This window comes from Vidua macroura, chromosome 2 (assembly GCF_024509145.1).
Source record: "Vidua macroura isolate BioBank_ID:100142 chromosome 2, ASM2450914v1, whole genome shotgun sequence".
Taxonomy (NCBI): Eukaryota; Metazoa; Chordata; class Aves; order Passeriformes; family Viduidae; genus Vidua; species Vidua macroura.
This window is the reverse complement of record NC_071572.1, coordinates 60,283,152-60,307,784: the sequence shown is the minus strand read 5'-3', so window position 1 is coordinate 60,307,784 and position 24,633 is coordinate 60,283,152. Positions and strand designations below refer to the sequence as shown.

The 24,633-nt window shown below is 44.1% G+C and overlaps 2 protein-coding genes and 1 long non-coding RNA gene across 6 annotated transcripts in view; 1 reads left to right on the top strand and 2 right to left on the bottom strand.

The window, feature by feature from the left end:
• UVRAG (UV radiation resistance associated) overlaps nt 1-2,444 on the bottom strand; it is a 102,685-nt gene extending 100,241 nt beyond the window's left edge. For all 4 annotated transcript variants that reach the window (XM_053971080.1, XM_053971082.1, XM_053971081.1 and 1 more), the window contains exon 1: nt 2,256-2,444. In XM_053971080.1, the coding sequence (XP_053827055.1) occupies nt 2,256-2,336 (81 nt within the window). In that variant the 5' untranslated portion in view covers nt 2,337-2,444. The remainder of the gene's footprint in view (nt 1-2,255) is intronic.
• Nucleotides 2,445-2,555: 111 nt separating this feature from the next.
• Nucleotides 2,556-4,634, top strand: LOC128803817 (uncharacterized). Its single transcript, XR_008435845.1, has 2 exons — nt 2,556-2,740; nt 2,992-4,634. It is a non-coding gene; the product is annotated as an uncharacterized LOC128803817 (long non-coding RNA).
• Nucleotides 4,635-16,606: 11,972 nt separating this feature from the next.
• DGAT2 (diacylglycerol O-acyltransferase 2) overlaps nt 16,607-24,633 on the bottom strand; it is a 31,578-nt gene continuing 23,551 nt past the window's right edge. The window contains exons 5-8 of the mRNA XM_053971085.1: nt 22,971-23,175; nt 19,680-19,854; nt 18,809-19,011; nt 16,607-18,022 (exon numbers count right to left, since the gene is read on the bottom strand). Coding sequence (XP_053827060.1) covers nt 17,868-18,022; nt 18,809-19,011; nt 19,680-19,854; nt 22,971-23,175 — 738 coding nt within the window. The 3' untranslated portion in view covers nt 16,607-17,867. The remainder of the gene's footprint in view (nt 18,023-18,808; nt 19,012-19,679; nt 19,855-22,970; nt 23,176-24,633) is intronic.

The following is a 24,633-nucleotide window of genomic DNA, read 5'->3' as shown; positions in this document are numbered from 1 at the left end:
ACAAGTTACAGAAGAGGTCAGTCAGTTTTGACATAAGTGTCATCACAGTAGCAAAAGGTTTCAGACTTAACTTTTCGCTCCTGCAAAAGTGAATTAGTAGCAGGAACATTGTTTTCTAATTAATGTAAAAGTCACTGGAACAATTAAAGCTAGACTAAATCCAAATTACACCATCAATACTTCTTCCCCTAAAAAGTCACTTCAGTCATTAAAAGCACTCACCTTGAATTCACAAGTTGAGAATTTGTCTTTGGAGAGATTTATAGCCATGACTCAGACCATCCTGCTCTCAATCCTTATAGTCAAAAAAATGTAGCTTTGGGTGTTCTAGAGAAAGCTGCCTACTGAAACAAATCACCAAGTTGATTTCGTGCTGGCATACAGCAAGCAATTACCTTGCCTTACGTAGCATCACATAGCTTCAGTCAGCCAGACTATGGCATTACAGAGGTGGTACAATAGACTAGGAATGACTTATCTTTTTCATAATTCTGCAGTAAAATGGCTCCAGTGTGCTGAGCCTCTTCAAGGTATCTTGCACTTCAGTAACAGACTTTTGAGCTCAGATAATAGAGAGGGTGATTTGCTATCACTGTGTTCACGTGAGCCTCTCAATTTGATTCCAAGTACGGACACAGTACACAGATCCCTCAGCACATGGTCCTTGTGTTAGCAGAGCACACAGCAGAATACCTCAGTCTCTATCACAGCTTTACACTTGCTACAATTAACATACAAGATTCCTCGATAAATATTTACTCAACTGGAACATCCTATCATTGATGACTCAATTTCTGCTCCTAGGAACTCCTATAAAAGTTTCTGCTCCTAGAATAAAAAGTCTGTGTTTTGGTCTCACTTTCCCAAATGAAATCCCATGACTAATATGAGGCTTCTCCCTGCAGCATTTACTCGGTCCTTGCACAAGCCTGAGAAAGAATAAAACCAAAAAATTCAGCAAGGAGAAGGCCATACTTGATTTTGTGGACAATCCATTGTTTCTTGTTCATACAGAGCAGCATTCATGTTTATGCTTATTAACATAGAACAGACCCACATTTCAGAGTAAGTACTTTCTCACAAATTAGGGTCAGGTGGCCAACAGCCACCTCCACTTCCCTCTCTTTGCCCCCAAGAGGATGTCTTCTAGAACATGTTTAACAAAAGAGCAGTTATGGATCTAACTTCAAGTTAACATCTGTTGATTTTTTCTCTAGTACTCTTTATATTCCCTGGTAACACGTAAAACAGATTGCGTGTCTAACTTGTAATAACATGACTGTAGTGAGTCAATAAGCCAAAACATTCACATCTTACACTATTTCTAAAGAAAAGCAAAATTTTGCTAATTACTCCCGCCTTCACCACTCCTGCTCCAGCTCCCGTACAATAAAAGTCACCACATGAAAGAGGGGAAAGGGCACAAAGTTGGTTTGATACGGATTGCTAAATGCTCAGGCAGAACCTAGTCTTCCTCACTTAAAATTAATGCTCTCCAAAATGAAAATGTGGAACAAATGCCAAATAAACCAAAAGCCAACTATCAGCAAACAGGAAAAAGAGAGTTAGGCGAAGGAAGGATGCAATGGGGAAAGAACGTTTCACCACTTTTCAGAATACACCTCATGTTATAGCCACACTTGCTCCCCACCAAGAGAAGGAGGAGGGGACACCCCATGCTTCAGCCCCAGGAGGTGCCCAAGTTCAGCATCGATTTCCACGGTGTTATTCCTGCTGCAACTTCCACTTTTAGTCTGCTCCAGATCCTTAACAGGCACAGAAATAAGTTTTCTGGGAGAGGAAACACCACCTGACTCCCCCAGGAGAGAAGCACAGACCCCTACCCCCATGTTTCCTCTTGCCTTCCTACCAGTATAAGAGAAAGGTGCTCAAACTGCCCCTTGCCTCAGGAACTCACCTTCCATCAGCTTGGGGACTCTACCCCAGGTACCCTCAGACCTCGGGGTAGCCCCACTGACACCTCATGGAGTACCTGTCCACGCCTTTACCTCAGGGAGCGCCCCCATTCACCTGAGGGAGCAACCCCTGTACACCTCAGGGAGCACCTCTCAGTTCGGGAAACATCTCCCATTCACCCTAGAACCCACATCTCAGTGAGCACGCCCCTGCGTACACCTCAGGGCATCCCACATCTAAAAGAGCAGATCCCCTTCACCTCAGAACACCCCACACTTCAGGAGACACCCTCCTCCGCCTCAGCCCCCTCCGAGCGCCGCCCCTAGGCCCTGCCGTACCTGCTGCGAAGGCAGCTCCACATGCAGGGCGCGGGCGGCGGAGCCGGGCGGTAGTGCGGCGGGACTGGCAGCCGAGGTCATCCTCACGTAGGGTCCCCGCTCCACTCCCCCGAGGCCGCCCGGCGCACAGGGGTTAATGGCGGCAGCAATGCCGAGCCGGCCGCCCGCTACGGAGCCATATTACCGCAGTGCCGGGGGGGGGGAAGGGGGGGGGCGAAGCACCGCCTCCCGCACGCCCATTGGTCCTCGCGCCGCAGGGGCGGGAGCCCACACGCCTTCTCGAGTTACGACTGGCTTAATCTGACGCAAATCAACGCCCCTCTGCGCAGGCCCTGTCAAACGGCAGGAATGCGCGACGGCGTCGATTAGAGCGCCCGCTTCCGGAAGGCGGGACGGCTCCCAATTACGGGCGATGATTGGAGAAGATCCAGTTTGATTGACTGCATGCCCTCCGTCACGTGTGCGGGAGCTGTTGTCATCACGTGGTGGGAAGGAAAATAGTTCAGCAGAGGGGAGGGAGGGGTGGTCGCCATAGCACCCGGAGGGGCTGCGAGCCTGGGCCCGACTCTGTGGATCGGCAGTGGTGTCATCCTCAGCACCCCCTCCATATCACTCCGACCTGCTCAACATCATATCCACCTGCCCCATGTGACACCTGCCCCAAAACAGGCCAGCCTGCCCAGTGTCACATCCATCTAAGTCATGTCAATATAAAAAAGACCTTGGGCTATTGCAGAGGGTCCAAAGGAGGGCAATGAGGACAGCGAACGGTCTGGAGAGCCTTATAAGGAGCTACTGAGGACACTTCTTCTGTTCCTCCTGGAGAAGAGACCGAACAAGAAGAGTAGACCTCATTGAGGTCTTCAGTATCCTCAGGAGGAGAAGCGCAGGGGTACGTAACAGTCTCTTAACTCTCGTTATCAGTGACAGGACCTGAAGGAATGGCCTGAAGCTGAGTTGGGAAAGATTTGAGTTGGATATTAGAAAAAAGTTCTTCATCAAGAGGGTGGCTGAGCACTGGAATAGGCTCCCCAGAAAAGCGGTCACAGCATCAAATCTGACAGCTCAAGAAGCATTTGGACAATGCTCTCAGGCACATGGTGGGATTGTTGTGGTGTCCTACACAGGGCCAGGAACTGGAGTTGATGATCCTGATGAGTCTCTTCCAACTCAGCTTATTCCATGATTCTGTGATTCTATGAACGTTCCCCACATCACATCCCCTTGCCTTGCATCACACCAACCTTCTCCATAGCACATCCACCTGGCCCATGTCACCCCAACCTGCCTCACATCATCCCGACCTGCCCAACAACAGACCAACCTGCCCCTCATTGTGCCAACCAACCCCATGTCAGACAAACCCTTCCTACGGCATATGGACCCATCCCATTTCATGCCAAGCAATCCCACAACAGGCCAACTCGCCTAACATCATACCAACCATGATGCCTAGACATACCAAAGCCCAATGCAACCATCCCCTCAGCACCTACCTCCATCTCATCCCATCCAGGCAACATCCATCCTGAACAGTGGAGACCATGCCCACCTGGAACAGCACCATCCCCACGTACGGTGCAGCTCTCAGAGCACCAGTCATGCGCCTGTGCCCCACCAGGGCCATCTATCCCAACAGCACTCTGCAGCACCTACCTAGTGTAGAGGTGGTTGTACTGAAGACACCCATCCCCATGGCACTTGCAGGGACCATCAGGGACTGAGTCAAAACACCTGTCCCTGCACTACTGGAAACACCAGTCCTGCCATCCCTGCAGCAGCACTGGGAATGTCCCTAATGCATGCCACAGCACTGGAAATGCTTGTTCCCACTGGGCCAGGCAGCTCTGAAAGGGTTGAGTGTGCTTTACAGTGCTGGAAAACCCCATCCTCTGCTCTTCCTCTCCTCCAGTCCTCCTGTCCTCAGCACCATGCATCTCCCACACCATGGAGACCATTCTGCTGGAAGCCCAGTAAGCCTTTATTCACCTGCAGTACTCCTCAGTTTGTAATATTCCATGCTGTAGTGAGGTGTTTTAACAGCATTGTCTTCAGCACTTATTTTGGTCTAAGGTATTCAAAAGTGAACTTGTTAAAGATAAGAAGTAAAATAAAATCTAGAATGGAAAGTCAAGTTTTCTGGGGTTTGATGGCTATCCTTGTGGCATTAAGCCATCTTCCATCCTGCTCTTTCCTTTGCAGCTGCTCACCATGGTCTGCTTTTCTCCATAATGCTTCCTAGTCGAAATGGAGATGCTAAACTTTTCTTCTGGGTGATTCCTTGGTTTATCACATAGTAACACATCTATATGGACTTCTTTTCCCAAATTGTTTGATTCAACATGTAGGCATCAAATAAATTTGGTACCTCAAGCTTAAGTTTTGGACATTGTTGAGCCTGGCATGTGTGAGTACTGGGTATTTCTGTCTCTGATCAGGAAAATTAATTAAAAACAGTGGCCTTTTTGGGAAGACCTTCTGGGAAAAAGTGTGTCTCCATTTTTTTCTTTCTGATGAAAAAAACCTCTTTCTATTTCAGTATTTTCTATAGCCAGTTTTCTATTTTCAAGCACCCAGAGTCCTGAGATGTGCTAAGATCAGGAATTTCAAACACAATCATTTTGGACCTGGTGTATCAGTTTGATTCACCTCTTGGTTTCTGGTTCAGTACAAGACACATTCTCCTTCCTTTTAAGCATTCCATCTTCACCTTGGATGACTGAAACTTGATTTTTAGGACAAAATCTGGGGGATTTCTTTCCTCAAGGTGTGAAAAATACATTTAGAATGACAAAATTATCTAAACATCAAGAAATTTTGAGAATGCTTTCTGCCTTTGAGACCCTCAATATGTTTCCTCCAGACAGCAAAACTATTTCTAGCTTAGACTTAGATACAAAACCAAAGATCACAGCTGTAAGAATAGTTTTTCCTGAGATAAATCACTAAAAGCACTTTATGGAAGCAGTGTGAAGAGGCCACTGCTTGGTTGCCCAAAATATAAAAAACCTAAAACATCCTTAAAAAAAAATAAGTCCATCCTCAGTTCTGTGACTGATTTTCCCCAACTTCTTCACCGTCTCCTTCTATAAAAAGTATGTTATCAACATTATTCTCGTTCTAAATCAAAAACCCAGCCACATACCAGGTACTAGGGAGAAAACTAACTCTACCCCAAAGAATACCAGAACACTAATTTACATAGTGAAATTTGCTGAATGTTAAGTCCATATGTCATTACCATAGCAGGATTTTCCTACTTTTCTTCTTTTCCACAGGAGCAGACTGTGATGATAAAATAGTGATGTTTAGAAAAGTCAAATTATTTATTTACCATAGCAGTTCACCTGCCATGTATATGGAGATTGCATGGATGTAGAGAGACTGCTTGATGTAGACTGAGAGCTCTAACCCACAATTCAGGGACTAAAAAGTAAAATATTGCCCAGAGAAAAATTCAAATATGACCCCAAAACCCATGTGGATTTATTGCTGATTTTGTAGCAGTGGAACTCATACAGCTGCAAAGAAGTCCTGGCAGATTTCCAGCTCACACTAGCTCAAGCTTTGGCCTTATTCTAAATTTCAGATTTATTGTTAGGTTTTGTTATGTCAGCATGAAAAAGAACCATTTCCAAGGACATCATAAAATGGGAAGTTTGTAGGAATAAGGTTTCAGATTTACATCTGATTTTCATGAGTTTTGAGAGATTTAGTACCTGCCTTGTATAGTTCACCACAATGACCATTCAACATTATGACAGCCATTGAATAACCCAGATCGTTCCTAAAATGTAGGGCTTACAATAATTTGTTCATTAATTAGGATTATTGGATTATTTTAAGCAGTGTATTTGCAAGCTTCAGCTAGAGAGTGGTTTCTTTGTCCCTAATTATGAGCAGTCACTGGAGGCAGTAATGCTGGAGCAGTACTGCCCAACTCATGTATATGGCATTACATAGGACCCTGTGTAATTTACTGATGCCCTAGGAAACTGTAATTTGATTTTTTTAACCAAATCAAAAGGTTGTCATTTTTAACCAAATCAAAAGGTTGTCAAGGTTCCTGCAGTGTGTTATCATAAAAGAGTAAGTTCCTGCATCTGCAGCAAGTACAGTAGACACACCACTCAGGTTGGGCAGATGGGGAGGTTATGGATGTAGGATGCACACAGTGTTCCCACATCCATAACCTCCCCATCTACTCAACCTGAGTGGTGTTTCTACTGTGTAGAGGGAAGGGATGGTGTCAAGAGGGATCTGGACAGGCTGAAGAAGTGGGTTTGTGTGAACCTTGTGAAGTTCAACCAGACCACATCTGAGGTTCTGAGAGAGACTGATGAGAGAGATGTGGACTCCATAGTTTGCACACATGAAGCCATTTATTGATTCACAAATCTGAGCTTATATACCTTTTCAGCAATTACTAAAAATAGCACAAATAGAACATTTATGTAATTAGGTAACACTGCTTAATTCAGAGCCTCGTACTAACTAGCGCAGGTATGTATTTTAAGTTCTGTTTACCAAGCACATCGTACCAAGCACACTGCAAACTTCTGCATTCCTTCTTCGAGGTTCTGCTTTCTGTTGCCAAGGCTTGCGGCCTACTAATGCTAACATATCCACTTCTGTCATGAGCTGGACAGTGCTTCCAGCTCAGCTTTCCAGCTGTATTCCTACAAGGTCCTGCACATGGGTCAGGGCAATCCCAAGCACAAACACAGGCTGGACAAAGAATGAACAGGAAGCAGCCGGGGGAGAAGAATTTTAGAGTATTGATGGGTGAGAAGTTAAACAGGATTGACCATGTGCACTGAGAGCCCGGAAGCCCCCATGTGTCGCTGTTGAGGCAGGGATGGAATGAAAAGACTCCAATGGTTCAGAAGGCAAGAGAAGAATCTTTATTACAGGAAGTAGTGTTCCTTTTTATAACCAGGATCACTAAGGTAAAGTATGATTGGTCTCAAAGCGAAAACCTTTCACACCCTTGGTGCACTATGAATAGCACACTGTGGTAGAACATATCTATAAACAACATGAACAGAAAGAGAGATAATAACTGTTTTCATTCCTTCTCCTAACTTTCCCAAGCTAGGCCTGGAAGAATTCTCTCTCTTTTCTCCCTGACTGAACTGAGAATATCCACACCCATGTGCTGGACTGATCCCACAGCAAGGGCAGTAGGGGAAGGGGCTCTGCCCCTCTGTCCTGCTTAGGTGAGACCCCACCTGCAGAGCTGCCTCCAGAGAGGCAACATCAGAAGGACATGGAGCACCTCTGTTCCATGTCCAACATCAGAAGGACATGGAGCTACTGGAGCATGTTCAGAGGAGGTCATGGAGATGTTCCAAGGGCTGGAGCACCTCTGCTCTGGAGACAGGCTGGGAGAGCTGGGGCTGTCCAGCCTGGACAAGAGAAGGCTCCAGGGAGACCTTAGACCCCCTGCTAGTGCCTAAAGGAGCTGCAAGAAAGCTGGAGAGGGACTTTGGACAAGGGCCTGGAATGACAGAATAATCCTAGTGGGTCCTTTCCAACTCAGAATATTCTGTGACTCTGTGACAAGGGGGAATGACATTACATTGACAGAAAGCAAGGTTAAATTTCAAAGAAATTTTTCCCTCTGAGTGGTGAGGCCCTGGTACAGGTTGCCCAGAGAAGTTGTGGCTGCCCCATCCCTGGAAGTGTTCAAGGCCAGGTTGGATGGGGCTTGGAGCAACCTGGTATAGTAGAAAGTGTCTTTGCACATGGCAGAGGGCTGGAACAAGATGAACTTTAAGGTCCCTTTCAATCTACGCCAGTCTGTGGTTCTGTGATCTTCAGTTTTCTTCAGATGAATTCAACAGTCAAAAACATCACCAGATTACTGACTCTGTCTTGTGTTTATGTGTTGTCTAAACTCACACTAGCAGCTCCTCACTCTGACATTATGGAATATCAGATGGCATTTCTTCTGGACTTTTTTTTTTTTTTTCCTGGAAAGCAAAGCCAGAAGATAATTAAAATTTGTACTAATAAAACTTTTAAAAGCAATTTTAACAAAATCAGGTAAAGACTTCTGCAGAATGAAGTGTATTTTTGAAAAGACTCTGGAGAAAACTGGATGAAGTGCCAGTGAGGAATTGCCAGAAATTACATTAGAATATTTAATTGCCATTTCTGGAAGCACTACTTTATCAGTAATCTTTATTCACTGACGTTGAGATACATGGACTCATGTCCTTCAAAATGACATACAGTGGAGAGATACTGCCTACAAGTTATTACAGATATTATTTAATAGACTTTATTGCAAATTTTGGCAGGGTAGCACCTTTGGGAATAGAAGAAATGACCTTGTGGCTAACAATAATTCTTACTTCTGCCACAGATAGGTCAAATATGCTTCTTACTGGGGTATGAGATCATTGCAAAATCACTCCAGTGAGACAACATACTTCACTAATGAGTAGAAGCATTCCAAATGCAGAGCAAAATACTTGTAGTTTGTGAACTGTTTAAAGAGAAAAAAGGACAAATTCTGCACTGAATGTGCATTAAATAATGTAATTTACAGCCATAGATGTGGGGTTAGCCTTGCTTTGAGAGGGATCAATCTTAAGCAATAGCGATTAAAACACAAGACTGGTTTTGTGGGCATTGAACTTTGCACCTGTTTGTGTCCAAGGTATTTCTTAGGATCTGTATTTCTAGTTGCAGCTGAGTATGTTTGCTCCCTTCACAGAGGTTATTTTGAACTGCTGTGAGACACTTGCAGCTACCTAAGGTGTTCTGGTAATCCCTAGGCATTGTATCAGAAGCTCACAGTGAAAAGCACAGTAAAGGTCAGATCTTTTTAATGTATAGGCACTTGGTTTTAAATTACTAGTAATATAAGTCTTTAGTGCAATAAACTCCAAGGGGGACTGTATTAATTTGCAACTGGCCATTGTTTGCACTTTACCATCACCACCAGCTACATAAATATGGAGGTATAAAAATTGATTTAATTAATTTATCCAAAGTTCCTGAGTGTCCCATTATAGATAAACCCCGCCTCAGACAGAGACACTTCATTGTGTTTTTGACACACCATTAAGCTGTTTGGGTCACATTATGTGTGCAGAGGAGATCCACTTCAGTAAAAGACGTTTTTAAGTCAGCTCATAACCGTTAGATAATTTCCACGCAGGACACAGAAGAGGACTCCTGGTACTTTGGAAGGCAAATGATGCTTAGAATATCTGTTACTCTCCTAGTGCTTAGAAGGGCTATTATTTACATGGAAAAAACTTCCTTCTCAGACTCAAAGACATATTTTAAGTATATATTGTGAATGAGATAGGGAAAGTAGTGAAAGGACTAGAGCACAAGTGTGACAAGGAGCATCTGAGGGAGCTGGGGGGCTCAGCCTGGAGAAAAGGAGGCTCAGGTGGGCCCTTCTCCCTCTCTACAACTCGCTGACAGGAGGGTGGAGCCAGTTGGGAGTCAGGTTCTTCTCCCAGGGAACAAGGGACAGGAAAAGAGGAAATGTGTAGGAGGAGGGGTTGGGGAAGGCAGTCTAGGGTTGCCATGGGAAACAGCAGTTGTATGAGCTCCCCACCCCTTTGTAAGAGAATTCTACCCTCCCCCTGTCCTGTCAGTTATTGTTCAAGTCTACCCCTTAGCCTAGAATCTTCTCTGTTCCATGTTTTCCCTTTGGTTCCTCCACCAAGACCACTCCTTTCCCTTTTCCCCATTGGTTAATGTTGTATCTCCCCTCCCTTTAGCCTTTTCCCGATTGTTCCCTCGTACGACAGACCCTCCTACCCTTATACAGCAAAAAGATTCCTCACCCCGCCCCTCGGGGCTCTCGGAATCTGCCTCCCTTCTGCTTCGTGGTCTCCCTGTCTGCCCCTTCTGCGACCCTTCAATAAACGAGCAGGATTTTAGCAGCCCGAGTGTCCCTCCTGTTCTTCTGGTGGACCCTCAGATGTACCAGCTATCCGAGCTTCGTGCCGAGAGGCTAAAAGCCCCTGCAGCTCGGCAGAAATGGCCTCAAGTTGTGTGAGGGGAGACTTAGGTTAGATATTGGGAAAAGTTTTTCATGGAAATGGTCATCCAGCCCTGAAACAGTTTGTCTACGGCAGTGGTAGAGTCCACATCCGTGGTGTGATTTAACAGATGTGTGCATGTGGATGTGGCACTTGGAGACATGAATTAGTGGTGGGCTGGGTAGTGCTGGGGGAATAGTTAGGCTCAATGGTCTCAAAGGCTTTAGAACTTAAATGATTCTGTAATTCTATGAAACTAAATATATTTTAAATGGGAAGGCAATTAAATGAAGGAGAATAGCACATGGGGTCCATCACACCCACTGACCTCAAAGTAGTTGCTACCACTGGGGATTACATTAAAAGGCCATGTCAATCAACCAGAAGATGGTTTCTGATTTCAGTGGTAGATCAAGGCCAAAGGCCTTCAAAGTGGTTCACAACCAAGTAAGTGTCACAGATGGTCTGTGGCTTGGCAATTAATTCAGCTATAAATAAGAAACCCAGCCCAGTTTCATAAACCGGTCCCTCGGTGAACAATGATAGGATACATTTAAACTCAAACAGGGACTTCACCCAATCACGTTCCATCCTAAACTGCAGACATCACACTGGCCAAAGAGCTGAGTGGTGTTAAAACCAGACCAATCAGTGTTTTAAACCGAGGTGTTTCAAACCCCCTATATAAAGAGGATACGAACAATAAAATTCGTTGTTGTTGCTTGGATCTCTGAAAGTGTGTTTGACCACCAATCCCACATAACAAATAAGCACTGGGACTGCAGGCTGCTGCAAGGACTGTCTTCCAAACAAGATGCAAAATTCCTAAGCTCCCATGTAAGTACAGTCATGAAATATCTCCTGGTACATTACCATAAGTCCCTGAAGGAAACTTGTTTCTGAATTCTGCTTGAAATAAAGTCCCTCCCTTTATTGCACCTGCATTTTCATCTTGTAATGTGATTTTATCACTTTATCTGATGTGTCATGGTTGTGCTTTCCAGTCCAGAAGTGGTTGCATTTAATCTATGGGAAAAGTAAATCCTTCTTTGGAATATTTATAGAGACCTTTAAGGCTCTTTGAATGAAAAGTTTCTGCCAGATGAAAGCATTGATGAAAGCTAAATATACATAAGAAGAAAAAAAAATCAGTATACCCATTGAATTGGAGCCTACTTGCTGTTAAGCCTTCCCAGGACAGCATTTGCACCAGAACTTTTCACTTTCATTGGCTATAAGCATCTCCCAGACAATATAATGCCATTATACCAAACCACCAAGATTTTCTTGATCTTTGATACTTATAAGGTATCATCTGTAGGTCATAATATTCTGACCGACTCTTCACTGATGAAACATTTACATCTATTAAAAAGAATTTGGGATATCCAGACCTTCTGATGTGACAAGGAAGAAGAATGGATGGGTTCGATGGTTGCTGATGCTACACAGTCTATTTGCATAAAAGTACAGAATCTCATATAGGTTAGAAAAGACCTCTCAGATCATCTCACGAGGAGGGCACTCCTGCCTGCACTGTGCCGCCTTGATCAAAGCACAGCAGAAAGCACCCAGCAAAGCCAAAAACTACTGGGGGAAAAAGCTCCCAATGTATGATTAGCTATAAGTGTGGATCCGACCTAAGAGGAATCAGGGAACTAGTAAATAATCAGACCATGGATAGAGTTCAAATTCCCATCAGGCTTACATTATGGCCCTTTACAACCTGTTCAAACATCTTCACCCCAAAAACCCCGTCTGAGAGAAAAAAAGATAACCACAAATCAAAATAGAGAAATCCCTACATTAGCATTTTTCCTGCCCTTTCAGCTGCCTGATGTGGGATTCCCTTGAATCTCTGGCAGAGGCAGGCAAGAAAATGCCTATTTTTGTAATAGTATAGATTTTTCTTTAAATGGAAAAACTTATTTATCTAAGCTGTTGCCAAACAGAACCATTTTCAAGGGGATCATTTTATAGCACAAATCTTTGAGAATGTGCACTGTAGAAGAATAATTTGTGATTCCTTGTGGTACTGCTGCTTGGGCTAAATTGACAAAAAGTTCATTCAGAGGGTTACGCATCAGTTTCAGGTTTCTGCCTCCTCAAAGAAGGTCGTTCTAGTCTGGGTGAGTGATCTCCTGGCATTGCTACTTGGTGTTTCCCCAAAATGTTTGGAGGCTTTGTTACATTATCCTGGAGTTACTGACAGGCACTTTATGGGGGCAGCACGTCCTTTCTGTTTGTTTTTTCAATCTCCTTCATTAGACCCAGGTCTGCTTCCACATTGAATAATAAAAAAAAGCTGTGTACGCACTACAAACAGCATTATTCTGTTTATGCTATGCTAATTAACGAGGGACTCGAAGCAAGCTGGTGATATCCCACCTTTATAGCTGGTGCTGTAGGAAATAAGGCTGCCCTGCTTCACAGAGAGGGAAAGAACAGCTGAGTAAACCCACAGAATCATAAAGATTGGGAAAGCCCCCTAAGACCATTGAGTCCAACCATTCCATACTGAGCCCACTACTAACCCATGCCCCCAAATACCACATCTACACTTCTGTTAAATCCCTCCAGGGATGGAGACTCTGCCACTGCCCTTTGCAGCCTGTTCTAATGCCTGACTGCCCTTTCAGTGAAGAAATTTTCCCTAATATACTATGTAAACCTTTCCTGGTGCAACTTAAGGTTGTTTCCTTTTGTCCCATCCCTTGTCCCCTGGGAGCAGAGCCCAACCTTCACCTGACTTCATTCTCCCGTCCAGGAGTTGCAGAGAGTGCCAAAGTCCCCCTCAAGCTTCCTTTCCTCCATACTGAGCCCCACCCAGCTCCCTCAGCCACTTCTGGCACTCCAGCCCCTTCCCCAGCTGCATTCCCTTCTGTGGACATACTTCTGTCCCCTAATGTCCTTCTTGTCATGAAGGGCTCAAAACTGAACCCAGGATTCATGTAACATGCTCAGGATGCCCTATGGCTGGCTGTCAAGGAAGGGATAAATCACTGCAGGTGGGTTGCATCCAACTGCTGTGCCTTTTCCATAAACTGAGTCATGTTCCCTACTGTTCTGTTTGCCAGAGGGAGAGCTCTCATTTGAGGCAAAGACAACAAAATAGGACAGTAACTATGTATAAACACATGAGGAAAAACTGGTGAAAGTGGAAAGTCCCCTCTTCCAGCCTGCAATGAGGGACAGATTTATCAGGATTCTTGCAGGTATAATAAGGAACGTTAGGAAGACAGGGAGATCTTAAAGAACCTGAAAAGTGCAAATGTTGTTCATATATCAAGCTAAACAAAAGCAGAGGAAGGGAAAGTTGCTGAGCTAAAGGCAAGACAGATCCAAAGGAAAGCAAAGATGCTCATTTCTCAACAGAGATTGTAAGAACAGCTTTATCAGGGCAGCAGCATATCTCAGCCAAGGGAAGTGACCTAGATAAGGCAGCAAGAGCATAGCAGTTCTGTAGCAAGCACATTTCTCTCTCTCTCAGAATTTTTTATTGAAGTGCACAGAGAGAAATGAAAGAGAAAACAATTTCTATTTCTGCTCTTTGTTTTTCTCTTGTGGAATGTGTTTAGAGAATTGTTTACCTAGAGTGAGCGCTTAGTTAGATTATGGTGGATTGTTTGGGCCTGATGGCCAATCAGATCCACCTGTGTCTTGACCCTGGAGAAAAGGGTCACGAGTTGTAAGTAGTTAGATATAATAGTTAGAGAAAGTAGTATGTAGTATTTAGTATCCTCTTTTATATAGCATATTAATGTATTATAACGTAATTATAATAAAGAAATCATTCAACCTTCTGAAATAGAGTTAGACATCATCATTAAGTTCGCCGACATCTACAACACAGTTCCATCCTGACACAGTCCCAGCAACACACAGCATAGTCACAGAACCAAAGAATCACAGAACTCTCATGGCTGAAAAAGTCCTCTCTAAGATCACAGAGTCCAACCATCAACCTGGCACTGCCAAGGCCACCACTAACCCATTGTCCACAAGTCACATCCACAAGCTTTTAGAAGACTCCTAGGGATCATGATTCTAACGCTTCCCTGGACAGACTTTTCTAATGCTTATCAGCATAAAGACAGAGGAGATAATTTTAACTCCTCTTAGTGCTTAAGCTCATAGAAGCACAGAATGGTTTGAATTGGAAATGATCTTAAAGATCATCCAGTATCACACCCCTGCCATGGGAGAGACACCTTCCACTAGACTAGGTTACTCCAAGACCCATCCAACCTCACCTTGATCACTTCCAGGCATGAGGCAGCCACAGCTTCTGTGGGCAACCTGTGGCACTGTTTCACAGTGAAGAAAGCTTTTTTCTTCCTAAAAACCCTTCTAGCCCTGTCCTTCTGTCACTGTGAAGCCATTACCCCTTGTCCTATCCCTCCATACCTTTGTCCAAAGTCCTTCTACAACTCTGGGAGCCCCTTTATGCACTGGCAGGGGCTCTAAGATCTCCCTAAAGCCTTCTCTTTTCCAGGCTGAACATCCTCAGCTCTCCTAGTCTGTCTGCAGAGACAGGCTGCAGCCCTCAGAGCCTCTATGGGGCCTCCTCTGGACTTGCCAGGTCTACGTCTTTGTGGGGACTCCAGAGCTGAAGGGAGCAGTGCAGGTGGGGCCTCACAAGCAAAGGGACCAGATCACCTCCCTTGAGCTGCTGACACACTGTAAGATCAGTCCAAGATGCATTTAGCCTTCTGCACACTATTGTAAGAGAAAACATGGGCTAGCACCTTGGGCATGAGCTGAGATCAGGCAAAAATTCCCCTTTCATATACTGGTAATAGCAAAAGAACAATGTTCAGTATCAAACTCGTTACACTCTTAGCACAGCCAAGAATTCAGCAGAGCTGGTCCAACCTTGCAGTATGGAAAATCACAGGATATTCATTAGTATATCCCTTTTTGCAAGAGTGGAGCCTTGTTTGAAATAACTCTCTCCCTCCTCTGTGTTAGGGGGATTTCAGTCTGCAGCTATGCTTTGATCTAAAACTTGATAATAAAAAACACTGCTTGGAAAAAGCTCTACAAGAATTGACTTCCTTCAGTTCATGGAATCCTCAAAGGTGGATTCCAGTGACATGCCACAAGTAGTTATAAGTGGTTTGGGCAGAGCTTCTCTTACTATTAATTTCCAGAGAAGTCACTGGAAACACAACCTTCATGTCAGCTAGCAGAACACAGAGATACAAATCAATCCTACTAGGGGTGACAAAAAGGGGAAGCAACCAATGCATCAGGTTTATCTTCCTCAGCAGGAGACTTTAAAATTCCATTGGACATGCCTAAAAAGAGCAAAGAGTAAGTTTGGCTTTCACCTTGGAGAACAGCATTGTCAGGCTGTGAAAGTCAGCACCGATTAATCACTTCCATGGTTCACAGGCCAGACCTAGCCCAAAACAGGTTAAACCCTTCCTTGTTACTAGGAGAGCCCACATGAACTTTTCAGCACTATGAGCTATTTCTGCAGCACTTTGCACCTCCAGTAGTAGAAGTTTGGGGGCTCTGACAAGAATAATCAGAGTGGTTTGAGTTGGAAGTGACCTTAAAGCTCATCTCCTTCCAACTTCCCTGCCATGGGGCAGGGACACCTTCCACTAAACCCAGTTGCTGGCTTGGAAAACACTTCCAAGGATGAGGCAGCAAGAGCTTCTTTGGGCAGTCTGTGCCAGGGTCTCACCACCCTCACAAGGAAGAATTTCTTCCCAATATCCAATCTAATTCTCTTCTCTATTAGGTTTATTGCCTATTTATAAAAGTCATTCGGCCCCTGTCCTATTACTAAGCACTCTGTATAGAAAGTCACTTTTTTATGAAGCTCCCTTTTAAGTACTGAAAGGGGCTGGAAGGATTTATTCACCTGAGGACCAGGGATGCAATCCAGCATTTTCTGTTCTAGGCAGCAACAAAACCCAAAGTAATCTGCTGTAAGGGCCAATAGGGCATGTGCTTTCTGTATCTGCTCAGTGGAGATCCAGAGATGGAGGCTGCCTCAGCTCCTTGTACACTCCCAGGCAAAACCCCAACTTTAAACCACAAAGATTTGCTTAAACTATCCTGGCTACCCCATGCAGGGAGGATGCAGATGGTAGAACAGAATTATTAAGGTTGGAAAAGATTTTTAGGATCAAGTCCAACCCTTAACCTAACTCTTCCAGGTCTACCACTACACACTTCCAGAGATGGTGATTTTGGTGTGAGTCTGCTTTTGTAGAGACAAACCATTTTTTCCCCATAGGAAAAAAGGCACAACTCCAATCATACAAACTACTGCTGTAATACCAGTATCAAACCCTGCAACACTGAAGGGACCAAAGCAGCCCACGATTTTTGCCCAAGTTTATTTCTAGAAATTTGTACAAAAATTGATACTCTGTAATACAATAATCTGTCAAATATGACAGATGAACATTTATATTTAGAGGCAAGATTCCAATAATGTGAAGTACTATCCTCTTACATGGAAGAAAGGCACATTTTAGAGCTCAAGATACACTCAACTTAATGGTTGAAAAGGCAGGTCAGACATGCATGTAGTGCAGTGTTTCAGGTTTATACATAAACAAATTGTACTCTCAAGAAATCTTACTACAAGCAGTGTTAACATCCACATAAACATTTTATAAATACTTTTAAAAGTAGCTCACTTTAGATCCTATGTATGAAAAGGCTACTCCTTTACATTCACTGGATGAAGTAATTAGAAGCCATCTTCAGGCCAGAACTTACTTCTAGATTTCTCCAAATGCTTCTGGGATCCAAAGCACTTGCATCAATAGCCCCACTGCATTTTCTCCCTAAGGTCTACTCTAAAAGTCTGCAACACCAGGGCTACACAACTGCACCATTCTACTGCTCCTAGAGCTTATCCTTGGAGTTTTGTGGTTATGAAGAAGTCTCATATTTCCAGCTACAAACCTCTGTGCAAGCAGCACCTGGGATATGCCTGCCTCTAAACTGATATTTTAAATGCAGTGGTGAATATACAGCCACAAAATCATCCACTACACTATGGATCAAGCTTCACCTGACTCTCCCTGCACCATCCAGCATAGATGCCACACCAGGGGGAGTGGCAGCCCAACTGTACTTCCAGAAAGGGCTTTTTCCAAAGCAGAAATACCCTTATACTACATAAGCACGTCTCAACAGGCCTCTTGTGCAACAAACCTGTAAAACTGCAATGCTGCTCAAATCAACCTGTTGCTTTTTAGGTTGAAAACCAGATGAATCCTACTCCCCCAGAATTGTTTGTGCTAGTGGGCACAGTAGTTGTAGGAATTTTTCTAATCCATTGCTAGTGATCCAACAGCATTATAGCCAATTACAAAGGCAATAATTTATCCAAATCCTCACAGCAATAGAGAGTTGTGCTTTTTTTTTTTTTTGGTATAAAAAGATGATTGTAATGGGATTTCTCTAAAACAAAGCCTTTATTATTTTTAAAGTGGTTTAGCAATACTTTAAACACTTGCTTTGAAGAATACATACACCCACACATGCTTTCAAGTACACAGTGACAACTTTGACTCCTGGAAATGATGTGTCAGTTCTGAGAGAAGGAGGTGCTGCTGAGCCAGTGCCTTCAGTTGACTTCCAAGACCTCAGTCTCTGGCAGGCCAAATTTGCTCTTGTATTTGTCAAAGAGTTTGATCAGGGAGTCCACATATATGCTATGGTAGAAGTCCACATCCTTCTGAGATGGATTATCAATTTTGGGGATGGTGATGGGCTCTCCAACTGATAAAAAAGGGACAAATCCATGTTAGATTAAATTCTCCTACAACCTAAGGTATTTGTCCTCTATGGACACAGCTATGGTAGTTCAGCACGTCCATTCTGGCACAGCACAGATGGCCATTATAGCAGAGGTTTACCTGATTCCTCACAGTTTTACCAGGCTCTGAAGCACAACTGTCCCACAACAAGGACACACACCACTTCTGCAGCAATACCAGATGTACTTTAGCTACACAAATGCGTCTACTGTTCAAGGCAGCTAGGAAGTCCCCCTTCTGTTTACAGCAGAGTGATAAATCCCTCCTCAGCTAACATGAGCCAAGAGTCAGTTCTTCTTATGTATTCCCCTATACACACCACAAAAGCAAAGCTGAGCTTTTTTCCCCTCCTCCCTTAAAGCATTGCTGCTTTGGGTTAGAAGACTCAAATGCAAGCTTTAGGGTTGGCTTTAAATATTCAACTGTCAGACATGCATCCCACTGGAATATGAGGGGCCAGGTTGCTTCTGACTTTAGCTATCCAAGGCCAAAGAAAGTAGAGCTACAGCCTTTTCCCCCAAAAAAGCGCTCTCTTGCAAAATTGCCTGGAAGCAGATCATTGATCGAAGATTTGTAACCTCTGGAAACTCTTCTAGCTCATTCTCAGTTTTGCTGGAAGGTTTTTATATAGAAGGGAAAGCCATTCTTTAGTCAAGACTCCAAGACCAAACTACAGCAGGTGTACAGCACAGACTCAAGTATTCTGCTACCTAGAGAGGCACACAGCATGTCTATACTAAAACCTTACCAACAGTAGTGATGGGCTTGGAGTAAGGTAACAATCCCCAGGTGTTGGAGGAGAAGAGGCCACGGCCATGAAAGATGCATGGAGCAAAGCCAATGTGCTTCTGGAACATCTTCTGAACCCATCTTCCCCAGGAACCCTCTTCAAAGATCACCTGCTTGTACACTTCATTTTCCCCAAAGGAGTAGACAGGAACCAAGTCCGCTCTAGAAAGACAGAAAGATTCAGGACCCCACCCCCTGGACTGCAGTTCATATGACAGCCCCACACTTGGCTGCTGTGTGTTCTGTCAGGCTGCACAGTTGCTGGTACCATTGCCCAGAGTTTTGCAGCACAAGGTACTGACATAAGCCAGCCAAACTTGGCATGACATAATAAGACTTTGAAGGCATAAAGAATTGTACTGACAGTGGGCGTGTGGATCATTGTGCAGTCAGGTATTGGGCATGCTTCCATATATACTCAACTCCTATTTTTGATGGCCATCTCCTTTCAGACACATGGGGATCAGGGGGACTGCACAGGTCATCACCCCATACTGACATACTCTCCTTGCCGTGGAAGCCTCCCATCCCAGAGATCCCCCTACCCCTGTACCTTGCTCAGGGCAGAAGCCAAAGGACGCTCATGTCCGATGCTCTGGGCAAATACCCACAAAACACAGCAAAACTGCAAAAAGGAAAATCCCTCTAAGGTATCAGCTGCTTCAGGGAACAGAATCACAGAATGGTTTGGGCTGGAGAGGACCTTTAAAGGCCATCTAGTCCTATACCCTTGCATTGAACAGGGACCACTTCACCTAGATCAAGTTGTTCAAATAAAAGCACCTTCCACATGGCAGCAGTACTGCTCCAACATTGAGGTTGCCCCTTACCCATGCCGTAGAGCCAGTTTCACAAATCCTTTCCGGTTCTTCAGCGTCACGGAGTTCTTCCCTGGGGTGCAGTTCAGGGACTCTGCTGCCCCTCCGACCACGATGATGATGGCATTGCCACTGCCATTCTTGGACAAGATATAGTCTATGCTGTCACGGTTCACAGGACATATACCTGGATTAAGGAGACAGACACAAGGGTCACATTACAGGATTGGCTGGTGACTTCAGGATATTCTCATACTTACAGCACAAAGTTTATGCCTCAATTGCAAGTTGAGCTGTCCAACATCCCTCTGGTCAGAGCAGGTAGTATTAGCAGGCAACCTATTCCTCAACTGAACAAGTAGTTCACAGACCTGGAAGCATTAGACTTGGTCATAAACTCCACAAACATCAGCTCTCAAAAATTTTCCTTTATCAAAAGACTTCAGCAAGGATTTTCTATATCTAGTGATATTAAAGGCATTGGTGTCAGACGTCGTCCCTCCATGTAAACTTTACAGTAGGATTTGGTTTACCTTTAGAAAGGAAGAAAGCAGTTGTGTTATTTTGATGGATGAGAGTCTGATATTGACCAATTCCTCAGCAAATTTAGGTAGTAGAATAGATGTGGAATAGATTTAGTGATATAAAAAGAATAAATGGACAAACATTTAAGATAGATCTGAAATAACATGAAGCTCTTGCAATTTACAGGACGAAGTGTTTACATAAATCCATACTCTGAGGAAAGTGTGAAGGTCTTTCCCTCTATTCCACACTGGAAAGAACAGGACCTCCCTTCACCTTTAGTAAGCAATCTCTGCCCTAAAGCACCAGTCCCCGCTCCAGAGAAATGAAAACCCAAAGACACCACCTTTAATTTCCTCTGTACTGCTTTAAAAATGTAAATAAATTTGATTGTCTGCTCTTTAAACTCTTGCCTTTATCCTACAATTGGTGTCCAAGCTTACTCCTGCCTCAGTTTTTTGGCCAGAATAAGCCAAGGAGAAATGGGATGCCATCACTTACATTCCATTAACACAACACATCTGATCTGAGTACTTTAGGTCATTGCCCTATTGCACTCATAGTATTAATTGCTTGAAACAAGAACTAATGATGAACAGGACCTGGAGACTTAGACAGAACAAGTCTGCCAGCCTTGGTGTCTATCTGGGCATCAGGGTCATCACCTATCCCAGCTCCAGATAAGAACACAACAGACCACACTTGAGACAGATCAGCTGGAATTGAGGATGAAGAATTAGTTTCTTTCAGCACAACTACATCTCTCTGACCGTTTTTCCTCTGAAAGGCTCAGGCTATACTCACTGCTCCAACTTTCAACTTTTCCCATTTTCCACACCAAGGCTCATGCCGGCTACAAAGGCCTAGTAACAGATTTATGTTCAGGTCTTTCACACTTGTTAGCAGGAGGAGATTACTGCTGCTCACAGCACCAAATAGTTCCTTCAGAAAGTGCAATGTGACATGGAGACAAGTGGCAATAGATAAATTCTGCTCTTCAGCACATTCACACAGTATACAGGGTTTTCTGGTCATGCCCTCATGCCTTACAGGATCCCTGCTGTGCCTTAACCTTTAGGAGTCTGTAAAATTAAGAACTCGTACTAGTTGTAAACCAATGACGTCTATTGGTACAGTGTTAGGATTTGTTATAATTCTACCTGGAAGTGGTTAGTCCACAGAAAAAAGGATTGAGGGAATTACCAGCACTTTCCAAGTGATGTTAAGGCCTTTGTATCAGCACCTTTAAGTTCTAGTGTAGGAAAGTGAAGACAAATTATGGCTTTCAGAAGGTTAACTTCATGACACCTTGCTTAGATCCTAGGAACTGAAGAAGCACAATTTTCCTCTGGTTTAAACACAATACTCAGGGATAGCCAAGACAACAGTGATGTTGCTAATGCCTACTGCCACATTCCTTCCAGAAAGGAGAAAGCAGCTCTGGCTGGCCACAAGATTTGTCTGCCAGTCATACTGAACAGATTGAAGATGTTTTTTTTTAAATACACAAAGGCTGCATGGAAACTTAAGTAACACAACTAAATTTACAGATGTGATAGACTGGAAAGCAAATCCCAACTTCTCATGTACTGCTGTCCTGGGAATTCCCACATTATGGACTTCACACAGCAACTAACATCAGTATAGGAAGATAAAAACCAGCTTGAGATACTGCCCTTTCTAGATAGAGACAAACACCTTCTCTGCACCAGATCCAGTTAGTTTTTTCTCTCCCTCAATTAAGACAGTAATCTCAGAAATAGTCAATTCTAACAAGTCAGAGTCAGGTACAGCTACTCCTATTGTCTTCCCAGCCATGGTACTTATTAAGATATCTGTTTTAAAGTCATTTATTGATGAATCAGTTCCAGAAACAGCAAACAGGTTACTGGATTGTTCAATTCACAGTCTTTAAGTGTTACTCCCTCACCTCTATCTAATTGACAGGTGCCCTCATTCTGAAAAGGAAGCTCAGGCAATGTAAGAACACTTTATTGGTATTTTAAACATTGTTTCCTCTGTCCAGTCCTAACTTACAAGCCCTCCAGCATTAAAATCCTGGACTCCATTAAAACAGACCTATTAATGTAATTCAGCACACTTACATCACTGCAACCCGTGGGATCCATCTACAGGAATATATTCAAGGAAGGGGGTCCTTGAACAGCTGGTATTGTAAAATACTTCAGGACTCTTTACCCCTGGCAGGCACCCAGCTGTGTGATTGAGTGGAGACAGCATCCACCACCACCACAGAACACGGATGTGTAACAAGTGATGTGGTAGTGAGACCAGGAGCTGAGCTGGCTATGGTTACTCAGTATTTTCAATCAGTGCAGCTTCTTCCTGTACCTTCACACAATAACTAGGACAACTTGGTTGCATGTCTCCATCTTCCACAACTACAGTTGTCAGATATCTTTACCATGGTTTTGGACAAGAGTATCCTAGAGTTAAGGATGAACACAGAGGAACAGCAGTCCCTGCAGCCCAAACTAGCCATATTCACAGAATCACAGAATGGTTTAGGGTTGGAAGGGACCTCAAAGATCATCCAGTTCCAACTCTATGCCAGGGACAGGGACACCTAACACTAGACAGGATTTCTCACATTTATTCACAGCTTCCTCTTGACAACTATATGAAAGCAATGTTTGGGTCATGCTATCAGCAGGAAGTGGTTACATGAGCTTCCAACACAGCTTTTCACTTGATGGAGGTGAAGACAACTCAGAGCCAAGAGCATAAGCAGAAATGGCACAGTGTGATTGCACTTACCACCAGACATTAAGTAGTCCCTCAGTATGGGCATCCTGAAGTTCCCAGCCAGGGTAGCAAGGTATGGTTGGATCCCAGGGAATTTCTGGCTGACACCCGTGGCCTCTGTGCTGAAGTTGCAAAAGGCACCCAAGCCCATGATGCCATGTGGATGGTACCCAAAAATGTAATTCCTGGTGGTCAGCAGATTGTGGGTTTTAACCAGCTAGGAAAGAAAAAAGAGCTCAATTGAAGATGGATATTTTCAGATAGTTAATAAAAGTGAGAGAAGCAAAAAAAAAAAAAAAAAAAAAAAAAAAATTATATCCCCCAGGTTTTGTCTCTCTTCCCATCAGGGAGAACAGCCTAACAGCTCTTCTATAGGTTCACCTGGATTTCAGAGGCTCTGGTAGGAGCAGCCATTTAGACTTCAGTTTCCCAAGCAGAGGGAGCAGGATAAACAGGCTGATCTTGGATACAAGAAGCTGGCCAGCCAGATAGGAATAGGGCATGGGTTGCTGCAGCCTGGGCCTTTTGCTTCTCTCCTCCTTCCTAAGGTATTCTGACACACCTCTTGCCCAAACCAATCAAGTTCTTCAGTCCTGTAGCCACAGCTACCTCCTTCCAGGCCCTCTCTCAGCACATTAGTGGCTCCCAGTATGAAGGGGAAAGAACATCAACATCGTAGCATCTCTCTCATAGCAGAAGCAAGTTCACCTAATGCCTGAAAAAAGTGCCAACCCTTTAATGGGCCTGTTGGCAACCTTCCAAGTGGGAAAATGTGCAGAAGGGTGGTAACCACTCGAAATTATCCCTCCTTTTAAGACGTTCTGCCCTGGCCTACATGCTAAAGGGTCAACAAGACACCTCAAGCCATCTCTGATTCCTGCAGGGCATGCACTAGGAGTTATGATCACATTGTTTTCAGGCTGTGCAATATTCCTAACCATTTGCTCCTCTGTTTGCAGAGCATGGACTCTCCACAGCTGTCTTAGCTAGCACAGAACAACTACTGCCAGAGGGGGCTTTTTTGATGTTATAAGTAGCAGCAGCATCCCATGTGTCAGAGCATCTTCCCCAGGCAGTACACATGCAGTCTGAGGAAGCACACAGGACAAAACACAGCAGGGCTGCTGCATCATCCTACAAAAACAGAGATAAAATTTAATTTTTTCCCTATGTTAGAATAGTTGGTGTTGGAAGAGACCTTAAGGATCATCCAGTTCCAGACCTCTGTCATAGTCAGAGACACATTTCTGTAGACCAGGTTGCTCCAAGCCCTGTCCATCCTGGCCTTGAACACTTCCAGGCATGGGGCAGCCACAGCTTCTCTGGGCAACCTGTGCCAGGACCTCACTGCTCTAAGAATCTATAACCTTTTCCTAATATCTAATCTAAACATTTCTTCTTGTCAGGCTGCAACAGTGCCACTTTTTGCCAACTGCAACACCTCAGCAGTTCTCAGACCTACAAGCTGAAGCTTTGGTACCCCATCCCTCAAACTGTATATGCAAAGGCCACTCTCCATCAATTCCCTTAAGGAAAAAAAACCCCACAGATTTCCACGATGTCACACCAGCATTACCCACTCCACTGCCTTGGACAAGGAGTGTTTTGGCACTATGCAAGTTCATTCTGTTGGATCATGCTACAGGGAGTTGAAGTACCATTGCAACACACAAAA